This window comes from Lontra canadensis, unplaced genomic scaffold (genome assembly GCF_010015895.1).
Source record: "Lontra canadensis isolate GAN:19392208 unplaced genomic scaffold, GSC_riverotter_1.0 scaffold174, whole genome shotgun sequence".
Lineage (NCBI taxonomy): Eukaryota > Metazoa > Chordata > Mammalia > Carnivora > Mustelidae > Lontra > Lontra canadensis.
The window spans coordinates 1807902-1824304 of NW_022631168.1; the positions used below are offsets into that span (position 1 = coordinate 1807902).

The window sequence follows — 16403 nt, forward strand, 5'->3', positions numbered from 1 at the left end:
CTAGGAAGATGTTGCTGTGGCTGAGGTCGAAGAGGTTGCTGCCTGTGTTCTCCTCAAAGGATTTTGATGGATTCCTTTCTCACATTGAGGTCCTTCATCCATTTTGAGTCTATTTTCGTGTGTGGTGTAAGGAAATGATCCAATTTCATTTTTCTGCATGTGGCTGTCCAATTTTCCCAACACCATTTATTGAAGAGGCTGTCTTTTTTCCATTGGACATTCTTTGCTGCTTTGTCGAAGATTAGTTGACCATAGAGTTGAGGGTCTATTTCTGGGCTCTCTATTCTGTTCCATTGATCTATGTGTCTGTTTTTGTGCCAGTACCATGCTGTCTTGATGATGACAGCTTTGTAATAGAGCTTGAAGTCCGGAATTGTGATGCCACCGACTTTGGCTTTCTTTTTCAATATTCCTTTGGCTATTCGCGGTCTTTTCTGGTTCCATATAAATTTTAGGATTATTTGTTCCATTTCTTTGAAAAAAATGGATGGTACTTTGATAGGAATTGCATTAAATGTGTAGATTGCTTTAGGTAGCATAGACATTTTCACAATATTTATTCTTCCAATCCAGGAGCATGGAACATTTTTCATTTCTTTGTGTCTTCCTCAATTTCTTTCATGAGTACTTTATAGTTTTCTGTGTATAGATTCTTAGTTTCTTTGGTTAGGTTTATTCCTAGGTATCTTAGTTTTGGGTGCAATTGTAAATGGGATTGACTCCTTAATTTCTCTTTCTTCTGTCTTGTTGTTGGTGTAGAGAAATGCAACTGATTTCTGTGCATTGATTTTATATCCTGACACTTTACTGAATTCCTGTACCAGTTCTAGCAGTTTTGGAGTGGAGTCTTTTGGGTTTTCCACATATAGTATCATATCATCTGCGAAGAGTGATAGTTTGACTTCTTCTTTGCCAATTTGGATGCCTTTAATTTCCTTTTGTTGTCTGATTGCTGAGGCTAGGACTTCTAGTACTATGTTGAATAGCAGTGGTGATAACGGACATCCCTGCCGTGTTCCTGACCTTAGCGGAAAAGCTTTCAGTTTTTCTCCAGTGAGAATGATATTTGCGGTGGGTTTTTCATAGATGGCTTTGATAATATTGAGGTATGTGCCCTCTATCCCTACACTTGGAAGAGTTTTGATCAGGAAGGGATGCTGTACTTTGTCAAATGCTTTTTCAGCATCTATGGAGAGTATCATATGGTTCTTGTTCTTTCTTTTATTAATGTGTTGTATCACATTGATTGATTTGCGGATGTTGAACCAACCGTGCAGCCCTGGAATAAATCCCACTTGGTCGTGGTGAATAATCTTTTTAATGTACTGTTGAATCCTATTGGCTAGTATTTTGGTGAGAATTTTTGCATCTGTGTTCATCAAGGATATTGGTCTGTAGTTCTCTTTTTTGATGGGCTCCTTGTCTGGTTTTGGGATCAAGGTGACGCTGGCCTCATAAAATGAGTTGGGAAGTTTTCCTTCCATTTCTATTTTTTGGAACAGTTTCAGGAGAATAGGAATTAGTTCTTCTTTAAATGTTTGGTAGAATTCCCCCGGGAAGCCATCTGGCCCTGGGCTTTTGTTTGTTTGGAGATTTTTGATGACTGTTTCAATCTCCTTACTGGTTATGGGTCTGTTCAGGCTTTCTATTTCTTCCTCGTTCAGTTGTGGTAGTTTATATGTCTCTGGGAATGCATCCATTTCTTCCAGATTGTCAAATTTGTTGGCGTAGAGTTGCTCCTGGTATGTTCTTATAATTGTCTGTATTTCTTTGGTGTTAGTTGTGTTCTCTCCTCTTTCATTCGTGATTTTATTTATTTGGGTCCTTTCTCTTTTCTTTTTGAGAAGTCTGGCCAGGGGTTTATCAATCTTATTAATTCTTTCAAAGAACCAGCTCCTAGTTTTGTTGATTTGTTCTATTGTTTTTTTGGCTTCTATTCATTGATTTTTGCTCTGATCTTTATGATTTCTCTTCTCCTGCTGGGTTTAGGGTTTCTTTCTTGTTCTTTCTCCAGCTCCTTTAGGTGTAGGGTTAGGTTGTGTAACTGAGACCTTTCTTGTTTCTTGAGAAAGGCTTGTACCGCTATATATTTTCCTCTCAGGACTGCCTTTGTTGTGTCCCACAGATTTTGAACTGTTGTGTTTTCATTATCATTTGTTTCCATGAATTTTTTCAATTCTTCTTTAATTTCCTGGTTGACCCATTCATTCTTTAGAAGGATGCTGTTTAGTCTCCATGTATTTGGGTTCTTTCCAAATTTCCTCTTGTGATTGAGTTCTAGCTTCAGAACATTGTGGTCTGAAAATATGCAGGGAATGATCCCAATCTTTTGATACTGGTTGAGATCTGATTTAGGACCGAGGATGTGATCTATTCTGGAGAATGTTCCATGTGCACTAGAGAAGAATGTGTATTCTGTTGCTTTGGGATGAAATGTTCTGAATATATCTGTGATGTCCATGTGGTCCAGTGTGTCATTTAAGGCCTTTATTTCCTTGTTGATCTTTTGCTTGGATGATCTGTCAAAGTGAGGGGAGTGTTAAAGTCCCCTACTACTATTGTATTATTGTTGATGTGTTTCTTTGATTTTGTTATTAATTGGTTTATATAGTTGGCTGCTCCCACGTTAGGGGCATAGATATATACAATTGTTAGATCTTCTTGTTGGATAGATCCTTTGAGTATGATATAGTGTCCTTCTTCATCTCTTATTATAGTCTTTGGCTTAAAATCTAATTGATCTGATATAAGGATTGCCACTCCTGCTTTCTTCTGATGTCCATTAGCATGGTAAATTCTTTTCCACCCCCTCACTTTAAATCTGGAAGTGTTTTCGGGTTTAAAATGAGTTTCTTGTAGGCAACATAGAGATGGGTTTTGTTTTTTTATCCATTCTGACCCTGTGTCTTTTGATTGGGGCATTTAGCCCATTAACGTTCAGGGTAACTATTGAGAGATATGAATTTAGTGCCATTGTATTGCCTGTAAGGTGACTGTTATTGTATATTGTCTCTGTTCCTTTCTGATCTACTACTTTTAGGGTCTCTCTTTGCTTAGAGGACCCCTTTCAATATTTCCTGGAGGGCTGGTTTGGTGTTTGCAAATTCTTTCAGTTTTTGTTTGTCCTGGAAGCTTTTAATCTCTCCTTCTATTTTCAATGATAGCCTAGCTGGATATAGTATTCTTGGCTGCATGTTTTTCTTGTTTAGTGCTCTCAATATATCATGCCAGCTCTTTCTGGCCTGCCAGGTCTCTGTGGATAAGTCTGCTGTCACTTTAATATTTTTACCATTGTATGTTACAGACTTCTTTTCCTGGGCTGCTTTCAGGATTTTCTCTTTGTCGCTAAGACTTGTAAATTTTACTATTAGGTGACGGGGTGTAGACCTATTCTTATTGATTTTGAGGGGGGGTTCTCTGAACCTCCTGGATTTTGATGCTTGTTCCCTTTGCCATTTTGGGGAAATTCTCTCCAATAATTCTCTCCAATATACCTTCTGCTCCCCTCTCTCTTTCTTCTTCTGGAATCCCAATTATTCTAATGTTGTTTCATCTTATGGTGTCACTTATCTCTCGAATTCTCCCCTCGTGGTCCAGTAGCTGTTTGTCCCTCTTTTGCTCAGCTTCTTTATTCTCTGTCATTTGGTCTTCTATATTGCTAATTCTTTCTTCTGCCTCATTTATCCTAGCAGTGAGAGCCTCCATTTTTGATTGCACCTCATTCATAGCTTTTTTGATTTCAACTTGTTTAGATTTTAGTTCTTTTATTTCTCCAGAAAGGGCTTTTATATCTCCCGAGAGGGTTTCTCTAATATCTTCCATGCCTTTTTCGAGCCCGGCTAGAACCTTGAGAATCGTCATTCTGAACTCTAGATCGGACATATTACCAACGTCTGTATTGATTAGGTCCCTAGCCTTTGGTACTGCCTCTTGTTCTTTTTTTTTGTGGTGAATTTTTCCACCTTGTCATTTTGTCCAGATAAGAGTATATGAAGGAGCAAGTAAAATACTAAAAGGGTGGCAACAACCCCAGGAAAATATGCTTTAACCAAATCAGAAGAGATCCCAAATGTGAGGGGGGAAAAAGGGGATAAAAAGAGGTTCAGAAAGAAAAGAAAAAGAAAAGAAGAAACAATTAAAAAAAAGAAAACGAATAAATAAAAAATATAAAAAAGAAAAAAATATATATATTAGATAAACTAGTTAAAAACGTTAAAAAAGGGGAAAAGTTAAAAAAATTTGGCAGAAGAAGAGAAAAAAAATTGAAAAAGAAAAAAAAATTAAATTAACTGCAAGGCTAAAGAATCATGGGGAAAAAGCCATGAGTTCCGTGGTTTGCTTTCTCCTCCTCTGGAATTCCGCCGCTCTCCTTGGTATTGAAACTGCACTCCTTGGTAGGTGAACTTGGTCCTGGCTGGATTTCTTGTTGATCTTCTGGGGGAGGGGCCTGCTGTGGTGATTCTCAAGCGTCTTTGCCCCAGGCGGAGTTGCACCGCCCTTACCCGGGGCCCGGCTGAGTAATCCGCTCGGGTTCGCTTTCGGGAGCTTTTGTTCCCTGAGCGCTTTCCGTAGAGTCCGGAGGACGGGAATGAAGATGGCGGCCGCCCAGTCTCCGGCCCGGAGGAACCGAGAGCCCGGGGCCCCACTCCTCAGTGCGCCCTCAGAGAACAGCGCCCAATTGCTCCCGTCACCCTGGCCTCCGGCCGCGCTCCGAGCTGACCGAGCCTGCGACCGGTTCAAGGTAACCCCGAGCTGAGAGTCTCTCCTCGGCTCCGTCTCTGTAGCCGGCTTCCCCGTTCTAATACCTGTAAGCTCTGCGACACTCAGCCACCCCCGATCCTTCTGTGACCCTGCAGGGCCTGAGGCCACGCTGGCCCCGCGTGGGCTTCACCCCGGTTAAGCCTCTGGAGTGGTGTCCCTCAGCGGAACAGACTTTTAAAAGTCCCGATTTTGTGCTCCGTTGCTCCGCCCCTTGCCGGGAGCCGGCCCCTCCCCCCTCGGTCTATCTTCCCGTCGCTTTGGATTCACTTCTCCGCCAGTCCTACCTTTCAGAAAGTGGTCGATTTTCTGTTTCTAGAATTGCTGTTCTTCTTCTCTTCGATCTCCCGTTGCATTTGTAGGTGTTTGCGATCTTTAGATAAGCTATCGAGCTGATCTCCCGCAACCTGAAGTAGTCTCAGCTGGTACTTCTCTGCCATCTTGACTCCTCCCTCCTTAATGTCCTTTTTCTATTCCAGAATCCCATCTAGGACTCACATTACATTTAGTCATCATGTCTCCTTAGGCTTCTCTGAGCTGTGACTTTCCTTGTTTTTGATGACCTTGATAGTTTTGAGAGGTACTGGTCAGGCATTTTGTACGAGTGTTACTCAATTTGGGTTTGCATGTTGATTTTCTCAGGGTTAATGTGGGATTATAGTATAACCTATTGGGTAGATTTTTGGGAGACTGGCTACAGAAGTAAAGTGCCCTTCTTAGCACATCATATCAATGGCACATGCTATTAATAGGGCTTATTACTGATGTATTAACCTTTCTAGCCAAGGTAGAGTTTTCTAGGTGTTACTGCTTCTAGGCTTTTGCAGTAGACAGAGCTAGGAAATATACTAATCCACGTGAAAAAACATATCTACAATTATTTCTGTATGTATCCATCTGTATCTATATTAAGCTAAACATGAATTCATATTGATGTCTCCAACTCTATTCCAGAAGAACATGATGCATTCTAGCCTTCATCCATGCTTATCTGCAACCACAGTCTCTGATGGTAAAGAAACCTGGCTCCCACTATCTGCTGTATACAGCAGTTTTACAATTCTAAATCTGTGTTCATGTAAGAAACAACTTTTAACACTAGAGTATAGTATTTACGTATGGTTCCTTTTGTCTTCAGCCTTATGGTTTCCAGTAAAAACATTGTTTTCCAAAGCTATGTATGCCAGCACTTTTCCCTCCATTCCCTTCAGCTGGATTCATGTATCACAGGCTGCATTCCATCCTCAGATCTGACTTCCTGGTTGATTTTTAAATATCTGTATATATTTAAATCTATATACTTTCACTTTTTGCTATAAAATTCTACAGTTTTTTTCCCCAAATGCAGTTATTAGTTACTACATTGCCATACAGATTGCATCTACCATCCTTTAAAACACCCTGTTAGAGACTGCTTCTACCATCCTATAAAAACCCATGTTATACTACCTCCTCCCAAACCCCTGGCAACCACTGATTTGTTTTCTGTCCCTACAGTTTTGCCTTTAACGAAATGTTATACGAATGAAATCATATAGTATGTAGCTTTTGATGGTTAGGCTTCTTTCACTTAGCAAAATGCATTTAAGATTCGTTGCCATTGTGTGAGTTAATAGTTCATTCCTTCTTATCGATGAATAGTGTTCCATTGTATGGTTATACTAGTTTATTAATTAACCTTTTGAAGGATATCTTGGCAGTTTCCCATTTTTGACAAGTATAAATAAAGCTGTTATTCATGTGTGGGTTTTTGCTGTGGACATAAGTTTATAAATCAGTTAGGTAAATACCTAGCACAGTTGTACTATTTTTGCATTATCACCAGCAACACAAAGGAATTTCTGGTGCTCTGCATCCTTGCAGGAATTCAGTATTGTCAGTTCTGGGGAGGATTTTAGTCATTTTAATAGGTGTGTATGATATCTCATTTTGGCATTAATTTTGCATTTCCCTAAGGAAAATGATGTTGAGCATCTTTTCATACGCTTATTTGCCATACTTCTATCCTCTTTAATGAAGTGTCTGTTCAGATCATTCCACTCTTAAAAACTGGGTAGTTTTCTTATTTTTAGAGAGAGGGAGGGAGGAAGGGAGAGAGAGAAAAAGAGACAGAGGGAGAGAAAGAGAGAGGATGGGGGGAGGGGCAGAGGGAGAGGGAAAGAACCCCAAGCAGGCTCCATGCTGAGCATGGAGCCCAACATGGGGCTCAATCTCATGACCCTGAGATCACAACCAAAGCCGAGATCAAGAGCCAGACTTTCAATCCACTGAACCACCCAGGCGCCCCTTGTTTTCTTAAGTTTTAAGAGGTCTTTATATATTCTGCATACAAGTCTTTACTCATATGTAGTTTGCAAAAATTTTCTCCAAGTCTGTGGCTTTTCTTTTCATTTTCTTAACAGTGCCTGTCATGCAGAAAATCTTTTGAATTTTGATAGTTCAATTTATCCTTTTTTCCTTTATGGATTTTGCTTTTAAAGTTGTATCTAATAATTTTTTGCTTAATCAAAGATAACAAACACTGTCCTGTATTCTTACACAACTTGCGTAGTTTTGCATTTTCATAGGAATATAATCAACTCTGAGTTAATAATTACACAGAGTATGGGGTGTCAATGTTTTTTGTTGTTTTGTTTTTGCATATAGCCAATTGTTCTGTTATCACTTTTTGAAAACAAAGTCTTCAGAAGAATTTACTTTGAATTTTTTTTTGAAGATTTATTTATTTGACACAGAAAGAGAGACCGTGAGAGAGGGAACACAAGTAGGGGCAGTGGGAAAGGGAGAAGCAGGCTTCCTGCTGAGTAGGGTTGATCCCAGGTTCCTGGGATCATGACCTGAGCCAAAGGCAGATGCGTTTAACAACTGAGCCACCCAGGAGCCCCTTGACTTGGAATTTTTGCCAAAAGTCAGTTGACTATATTTGTAAAAGTCTATTTTTGGCCTCTCAATTTTGTTCCACTGCTCTATGTGTCTATCCTTTTGCCAGCACCACACTGTTTTGATTACTGTAACTTTACAGTAAGTCCTAAAATCAGGTAGTTTGAGTCCTCTAACTTTTTTCAGAATTGTATTGGCTAGTCAAGAACCTCCCCTTTTTCATGTAAACTTCATTTTATTTTTACTTTTTAAAAAGATTTTATTTATTTATTTAGGAGAGAGAGAGAGCGAGAGCGAGAGCATGCATGACTGGGGGGCGGTGCAGAGGGAGAGGGAGAAGCAAGCTCCCCGCTGAGCAGGGATCTCAACGTGGGGCTCAATTCCAGGACCAAGACCATGACCTGAGCCGAAGGCAGACATTCAACCAATGCCAACAACTTACATTTTAGAATCAGTTTGTTGATATCTACAAAAAAGCTTCCTGGGATTTTGAGTGGGATTGCACTGAATCTACAGATCATATTGAGAATTCACATTTTTTTAAAGATTTCATCCATTTATTTGACAGAGAGAGAGATCACAAGTAGGCAGACAGGCAGAGAGAGAGGGGGAAGCAGGCTCTCTGCTCAGCAGGGACGCTGAGGCAGATGTGGGGCTCGATCCCAGGAACCTGAGATCATGACCTGAGCCGAAGGCAGCGGCTTAATCCACTGAACCACTCAGGCACCCCAAAAATTCACATTTTAACAATACCGTCTTCTGATCCATGATCATGAAATGTCTTTCCAATTATTTAGTTCTTTCATTTCTTCCATCAGTGTTTTGTAGTTTTCTATATACAGATTCTAAAGTATTTAACTACTTAAGCTAAGTACTTATTTTTTGGTGTTGCTGCTTTCTTAATTTCAAATTCCAGTTGTTAGTTGTTACTATATAGGAAAGCAAATGACTTCTGTTTATTAACCTTGTAAAATGCAACTTTCATAAGTTTTTGTAGATCTTTGGGGAGATTTAATAGGTAATCTTACCATTTATGAAAAAGTTATATTTCTTCCTTTCTAATCTGCATGTCTTTATTTTTCTTGCTTTACTGCCCTAGTTAGGATTTCCAAAACAATGCTGAACACAAGTGGTGAGAAATGGAGATCCTTGTTTTATTCCTGACCTTAGGGAGAAAGCATTTGGTCTCCCAACATTAAGTATGATGCTTATTGTATAATTTTCATATATGTCCTTTATTAGGTTAAGAAAGTCCCTTTCTATTCCCAATTTTTTTAGCTTTTGTAATAAATGGGTACTGAATTTTGCTAAATTGTTTTTTTTGAACCTAATGAGATGATCATATGGCATTTCTTAGTCTATTCATATGGTGGACCACACTGATTTTTTTTTTTTGATGTTGAAAAAGCCTTGTATTCCTGGGATTAACCCTATTGGGTCTGGATGTATTATCCTTTTTAAATATTGTTGGATTCCATTTCTTAATATTCTGGCAAGGATTTTTTTGTTTATGTTCATGAAATACTGCTCTATAGTTTTCCTTTCTTTTATTGTTTGTGTCTAAATTTGGCATTAGGTAATGATGATGTCAAAAAATAAGCTGGGGGGGGGGGCGCCTGGATGGCTCAGTGGGTTAAGCCTCTGCCTTTGGCTCAAGTCATGATCTCAGGGTCCTGGGATCGAGTCCCACATCGGGCTCTCTGCTCAGCGGAGAACCTGCTTCCTCCTCTATCTCTCTCTCTGCCTGACTCTCTGCCTACTTGTGATCTCTCTCTCTGTGAAATGAATAAATAAAATATTTTAAAAAAGTAAGTTGGGAAGTGTCCCTCATTATTTGATTTTATGGAACAGAATGTATAGAATTGATGATATTTCTTTCTTAAATGTTTGGTAGAATTCATGAGCGAAACCATCTTGGCTAGGTGTTTTCTTTTTTTTTTTAATTTTTTCACTACTATTTCTTTAAAAGATTTGGGACTATTCACATTATTTACTTTTTCTTGAATAAGTTTTGGTAGTTTGTGTCTGTCTTATTCTGCTCAGCCCACCATTACAAAATGCCATAGACAGGATGCTTAAACAATGGAAATCTATTTTCTCACAGTTCTGGGGGCTAGAAGTCCAAGAGCATGGCAGCAACCAATTCGGTTCCTGCTGAGAGCTCTTTTCTTGGTTTGTAGAAGGCCACCTTCTTACTATGTCCTCATGAGAGAAAGAGGGCTGGGGGTTGGGAGCTATCACTGGAAATTATCACTCTTCCTCTTTTATAAGGACACCAGTTCATTTGGGCCGGGGCTCTATCCCTATGACCTCATTTAATCACCTCCTTACAGACCCTATCTGCAATACAGCAATATGGGGGGGGGTTAGGGCTTCAGTATGAATTTGGGGGGAACAATTCAGTCTACAGTAGCATATTTGTAGGAATTGGTCCATTTCATCTAAATTATCAAATTTATGGGCATAAAGTTATTTCTGGTATTCCTCTTATTGTCATTTTAGTATCTGTAGAATCAGTGGTAAAAATTCTTGACACTGGTAAATTGTCTCTTTTCCTTTCTTTCCTTGGTTAGTCTGGCTGGAGGCTTATCAATTTTATTGATATTTTTAAATAAACAGCTTTGAGTTTATTGATATTCTTGTTTTTTTCTTCCCCATTTTTAATATCATGGATTTCTGCTCTAATATCTACTATTTCCTTCTTTTCGCTTGCTCTTCTTTATCTAATTTCCCAATGGAGAAGTACAGGTTATTGACTTTAGACCTTTATTCTTTTCTAATAAATGCATTTATTGCTACATATTTCCCTCCAACTGCTGCTTTAGCTGCTTACCATAAATTTTGATAAGCCGTATATTCATTTTCATTTAGTTCAAAATATTTTTAACTTTGAGACTTTATACCTATACATTTTTTGGAACTGTATAGTTTAATCTCCAAATATTGGAGACTTTTATAACTATTTTTCTATTATTGATTTCTAGTTGATTCCCTTGTGGTCAGAGTACATATTCTATTTTTTAGATTCTTTTAAGTTTGTTGGGATTTTTTTAATGGCCCCAAATGTGGTCTATCTTGGTGGATGTTCATTTATATTTCAGAACAATGTGTACTTTACTTCTGCTGGATGGATTGTTCTATAAATGTCAATTAGGTCAAGTTGGTTGATAGTGCTGTTCAGGTTATTTATGTCCTTACTGATTTTCTGCCTTCTTAATTTATCAATGACTGAGAGGTTTTAAAGTCTCCAAGGACAATTGTGGATTTTTTATTTCCACTTTTATCTCTATCGGTTTGTGCTTTATGTAATTTGATGGTCTGTTCTTAGGTGCTACATTTTTAGGATTGTTACATGTTCCATTAAATAACTGATTCCTTTATCACTCTGTTCATATGCCTCTTTATCCCTAATACTCTTCCTTGTTCTGAAGACTGCTTTGTCTGAAATATAGCTACAACTGGTTTGATTATTTGCATGGTGTTTCTTTCTCTATCCCTTGGTATTGTCCCACAGTTTCCGAATATTGTATATATTTTTGTTTTCTCTCTCTCTCTCTTGCATTTCAGTTTAGGTAATTCCTATTGACCTATCCTTTACATTTACTTATTCTATCCTTAAATGTGTCAAGTCTACTGATAAGCCCACCAAGTCATTCTTTAAATCTGTTACTGTGATTTTGATTTTAGAAAATTCTTAGTGTTTCATCACTCTGCTGACATATCCATCTGGTCTTTCATTTTGTCTACCTTCTCCATTAGAGTCCTTAACATATTAATCACAGCAATTTTAATTTTCTGACCAATATTTTCCACAACTGTGTCACATGTGAGTCTAGTTCTGATGGTGCTTTGCTTCTTCAAATTATTATTTGTTGCTTTTTAGCACGCTTTGTAATTTTGTTGTTGTTAAAAGGCAACCATGTTGTATAAAGCAGTAGACACTGAGGTAAACAGGGCTTTAGGGTGAGTATTTATACCAATCTGGCCAAGAGATGGGTTATGTCTAATGTTTCTTCTCTCTATGGATACCAAAGGCATCAATTCCTCTAGTGACCTTGTTTTTGTCTTCCCTCTTGGCCTTGGCCCTTCTCTTTGTGCTAGATCGCAGAAACAGTCTGTCTCTTGCAGCTCTCCCAGCTGCAATGTGCTGTTACTTTAACTGAAGGTGTATTAGCTGGTTAGGGCATTATCTAATATTTGGATTAAATCTCAGTCTTTGGAGTGAACAGTGGGACTAGGTCTGTCTTTGGATTGTAACCTTCACAATTGTTTCTGTCCCTTTCCAGGTTTATGGGTTGAATTGTATTCCCCCAAAAGATGTTGAAGTCCTGATCTCTAGTATCTGTGAAAGAGACTTTATTTGGAAAGAGGGTCTTTGAAGATAATGAAGATCAGATGAAGTCCTACTGGCCTAGAGTGGGTCCTAAACCTGACAACTGGTGTCCTTACAAAGAAAGATATGTGAGAAGACACAGGGAAGAAGCCATGTGACAATGAGCAGAGGATGAATGATGTTGCCACAAGTCAAGGATTGTTAGCAACTGTCAGAATCTAGAAGGGGACAAAAAGAGCCTTTGGAGGGAGTATATCCCTGGCAATGCCTTTATTTCAGACTTCTAGTTTCCAGAACTGTGAAAAAGTAAATTTCTGTTGTTTTAAGCCAACTAGTTTATGGTAATTGGTTATAGCAGTTTTAGGAAACTTATACACAGGCATAAAGCTTTTTTCTGCCCCTTCTGCTACCTAATACTTTACCTGGCTGTATCATTCGCAGTCTATGCCTTTGAAACCCACCTCCCTATATACTGAGGCTTTCTTTTATTTCTTTTTTTCCCCTTATATGAGATAGAGAGACAGAGTGGAACTGGAGTAGAGCAATGCTCCCTTCCCCTTGCTGAGATGAGATTATACTGTTGCCTTAATATTATTTTTGTCTTTCTTGCAACCTGTAGGATAATCTTGGAGATAAACAGTTAGAGGTCCTGTAGACTTCAGAAAAGTATGTTCAGCCCACATAATCAGTAACTGATATTGCACAACAATGTAAACATAATTACCACCTGAACTGTACACTTAGGAAATAAGTAAGATGGGGCTCCTGGGTGGCTCAGTCGGTTAAGCAGCCGACTCTTGCTTTTAGCGCAGGTCATGAACTCAGAGTCCTGGCATACAGCTCCATCTCAGGCTCTGTGCCCAGCAGGGAATCTGCTTGAGGATTCTCTCTCCAGCCACCCCCTCCTTACTCTCTCTCTTTAAACTAAATAAATCTTTTAAAGGGTAAATGGGTAAGATGTTAAATTTCATTTATGTGGCATATACATAATGGAATATTACTCAGCCATGAAAAAGAATGAAATCTTGCTATTTGCAATGACATGGATGGAGCTATAGAGTATTATGCTAAGCGAAGTAAGTCAGAGAAAGACAAATACCTTATGATTTCAGTCATATGTGGAATTTAAGAAACAAAACAAATGAGCAAATGGCGAGAAAAACAGAGAGGCAAACCAAGAAATAGACTCTTAACTATAGAGAAGACACTGATGGTCACCAGAGGGGAGGTGCTGGGGGGATGGGGGAAATAAGGGATGGGGATTAAACAGCGCACTTGTAACAAGCACCAGGTGTTGCATGAAACTGCTGAATCACTATACTGTCCACCAGAATCTAATACTACACTATCTGTTAACTTAAATTAAAACAAAGTTAAAAAAATAAAGTATCTATCTCCACATATCTTACCAAAATGATCTTCATGTTGCTGCCAAGCACAATTTAGAGACTCAGAGGCTGTATGGTGCCAATGGGTGGCTAATGGAAATAAGCTTTTGAAGCTGGGCTGTTGGAAAGCCCAACATGTGACTCCTCTCCTCAGCAGGTTCTGGAGACTGCTTTGTAGGTGGGACAACCTGTGGTACCACATCCTAGAAAATTTGACAATAAGGAGAGAGAGTTAGTAACATTTAAGAACCTTTATGAGGTTGCAGGAATAACACTACAGATGTAACTATATAAAAGAATATAATTAATTACCTCAACTACAGAGGATTAAACAAAAGAAAAATTCTGCAAAGTTGAGCATAAGTGGTCTATAACCATTACTTCCATTTTCTCACCAGCTACATTTATTTATGCCTTATAATCTTGCTTCTATCATACTATTTAACTGAAGTGGTTCTTTCAAAATTCACTAATTTTAACCTTCCAACCACATATAAGAATTGCTTTTCAGAACTCATCCTTTTGGGCCTCTCCACTTGTGACACCCTCACATGACTTCTTGAAACTTTTTTCCACTGACGAAGTGTGATTGTGAACAAGTCACTTAAATTCTCAGTGACTCTAGTTTCCTGTTTTGTAAAATGAGAATAATAATAATACTTATTTCATGGGTTTAGTATGAAGACTAAAGTACTTAAACTGTGTCTGTCCTATAGTAAGTCCTATATATGTCAGCTGCTATTATTCTAATTATTATAATACTTAATGCTAGGGATAAAATATATCTGTTGGTAAAAGTACCTTGATAAACCTGCTTAGAGTTGGTGACTCCCTCACTGTTATGGCTTCAGGAAAATTAATTTAAAAACTTCATTTGCATAATACCTTTAAAATAATTAATTTGTCCTCTGGGAAAAGACGGAGAAAGGCATGCAACTGTATAGAAGCTGTATGATGCTTGATGTGAATAACCCTGTAAGGTCGCTAAACCCATAAAAGGCTTATTTTCAGTGCATATGTACGAGTGTGTGTGCGTGTGTGTGTGTGTGTAAGCTGATGAAATGACTGAATTTCATGTTGATGTGGGATGATACCAATCATATACACAAAGGCCATAGCTAGAGATGTAACAGAGTATGCTGATGACCTGGGGAGGGTTCCAAATAACAGAGCTAAAGTCAAATTTATTGAAATTTTATGGGTACAAGAAAGGAGCAGAGCATAAGCGGGCTCTGCTGATATCTGGGTTACATATATGTGTTCTATTGTGTCCTGTTTCCAAACTTCCTACGTATAGTTATCATCTAAGACAGAGGCTGGAAAATTATGGCCCATGCCACTTTTTATATAGTCCACAAGCTAAGAACAAGACCGTATGTGGCCTGCAAAGTCTACAATATTTGCAATTTGGTCCTTCAAAGTATAATCTTTCCAACCCCTGGTCTAAAGCTCAATTCTCTTTTTTTTAAAGATCTTATTTATTTATTTGACAGATAGAAATCACAAGTAGGTAAAGAGGCAGGCAGAGAGAGAGGAGGAAGCAGGCTCCCTGCTGAGCAGAGAGCCCGATGTGGGGCTCGATCCCAGAACCCTGGGATCATGATCTGAGCCGAAGGCAGAGGCTTAACCCACTGAGCCACCCAGGTGCCCCTAAAGCTCAATTCTTAATCAAATACTCTTCTCACTCTTCTCCCTTACGTTGGATTACTCCCCACAAAAAGCACTCTGAAGCAAGTATATTTATTCATTCCTTCATTATTTCACCCAACAAATATTACTGAGCATGTGTATAACAGGTACTTTCTTAAGTACCAGGAAAATAAACGTAAATAATTCTGCAATCCCAGCCACCATTTAAGAAGCTACCACTACTTATGATATTTTCAAACACAGAGTGCAAAGAAGAAAGCAGTTAACTATGCTTGGTAAAACTGCACAGACTCCACATAATGTTTGTTATTTGTAGAAGTGTTTCATTGTTTTGTATTCATTTACAAAATAATATTTGTTCATGTGCATAAAGAAAAAAAGGAAAGAAAAATAAAGTCAACACAGAAATATATAACATGAAAAGTGAAAGCCTCCTTTCCTCTATATTTGTCATTCCCATTCTTTCAAGAAAGCTCATCAACAATAAACAGTTTGGAGGACCAACTTCAGATCACACACAGTTGAAATCTCCAACCTTCCATATGCACATACAAAAATACATTTTTTGGGGCACCTGGGTGGCTCAGCAGGTTAAGCCTCTGCTTTTGGCTCAGGTCATGATTCCGGGGTCCTGGGATCAAGCCCCACATCGGGCTCTCTGGTCAGTGCGGAGCTTGCTTCCTCCTCTCTCTCTCCCTGCCTGCCTCTCTGCCTGCTTGTGATCTCCCTCTCTGTCAAATAAATAAAATCTTTTAAAAGAATACATTTTTCCATTTAGTAGATTTCAGATCACGTGGGTATACATATTTAAGAGCATTACTGATGGGTCACATGCTAAACCTATATGTAACATTATAAGAAAGTCTGAAACTGTCATCCACAGTAGCCGGACGATTCTGTATTCCATCAGCGATGAACCAGAAGTCCTGTTCTGTGCATCCTCGCTCTACATTGGTATAGTCAGTTTTTTAAAATTTAGGCATTCTAATAGTTGTGCATGATACTTCAGTATTTTAATTTGCATTTCCCTAGTTATATATTATGTTGTACATCTTTTCATAGTCTTAATTACCATCTGTATCTTTTCTTTGGCCAAGTATCTGTTCAGCTCTTTTGCCCAGTAAACATTTCTTTAATTAAGATTTTATTTCTTCAGAGAAGTCTTTTTCACAGCAAAATTGAGGGTGAGGTAAGAGATTTCTCATATAAGCCCTTTCTCCCAACCCTAACCCTAACAGCATGCCTCACCACTTTTGTTACATTTGTCACAACTGATGAACCTGTGCTGACACATCTTTGTCACCCAACGACCACAGTTTACATTACGGTTCACTCTACATTCTATGGCTTTGGACAAACAGCCATCATCACAGGTTCATACAGCCTATTCTCAC

At 38.6% G+C, this 16403-nt stretch overlaps 1 protein-coding gene across 3 annotated transcripts in view; it reads right to left on the reverse strand.

The window, feature by feature from the left end:
• The window catches only part of TMLHE (trimethyllysine hydroxylase, epsilon), a 100685-nt gene that overhangs the window by 67741 nt on the left and 16541 nt on the right, over positions 1 to 16403 (reverse strand). For all 3 annotated transcript variants that reach the window (XM_032846272.1, XM_032846273.1, XM_032846274.1), the window contains exon 2: positions 13381 to 13562. In XM_032846272.1, coding sequence (XP_032702163.1) covers positions 13381 to 13561 — 181 coding nt within the window. In that variant the 5' untranslated portion in view covers position 13562. The remainder of the gene's footprint in view (positions 1 to 13380; positions 13563 to 16403) is intronic.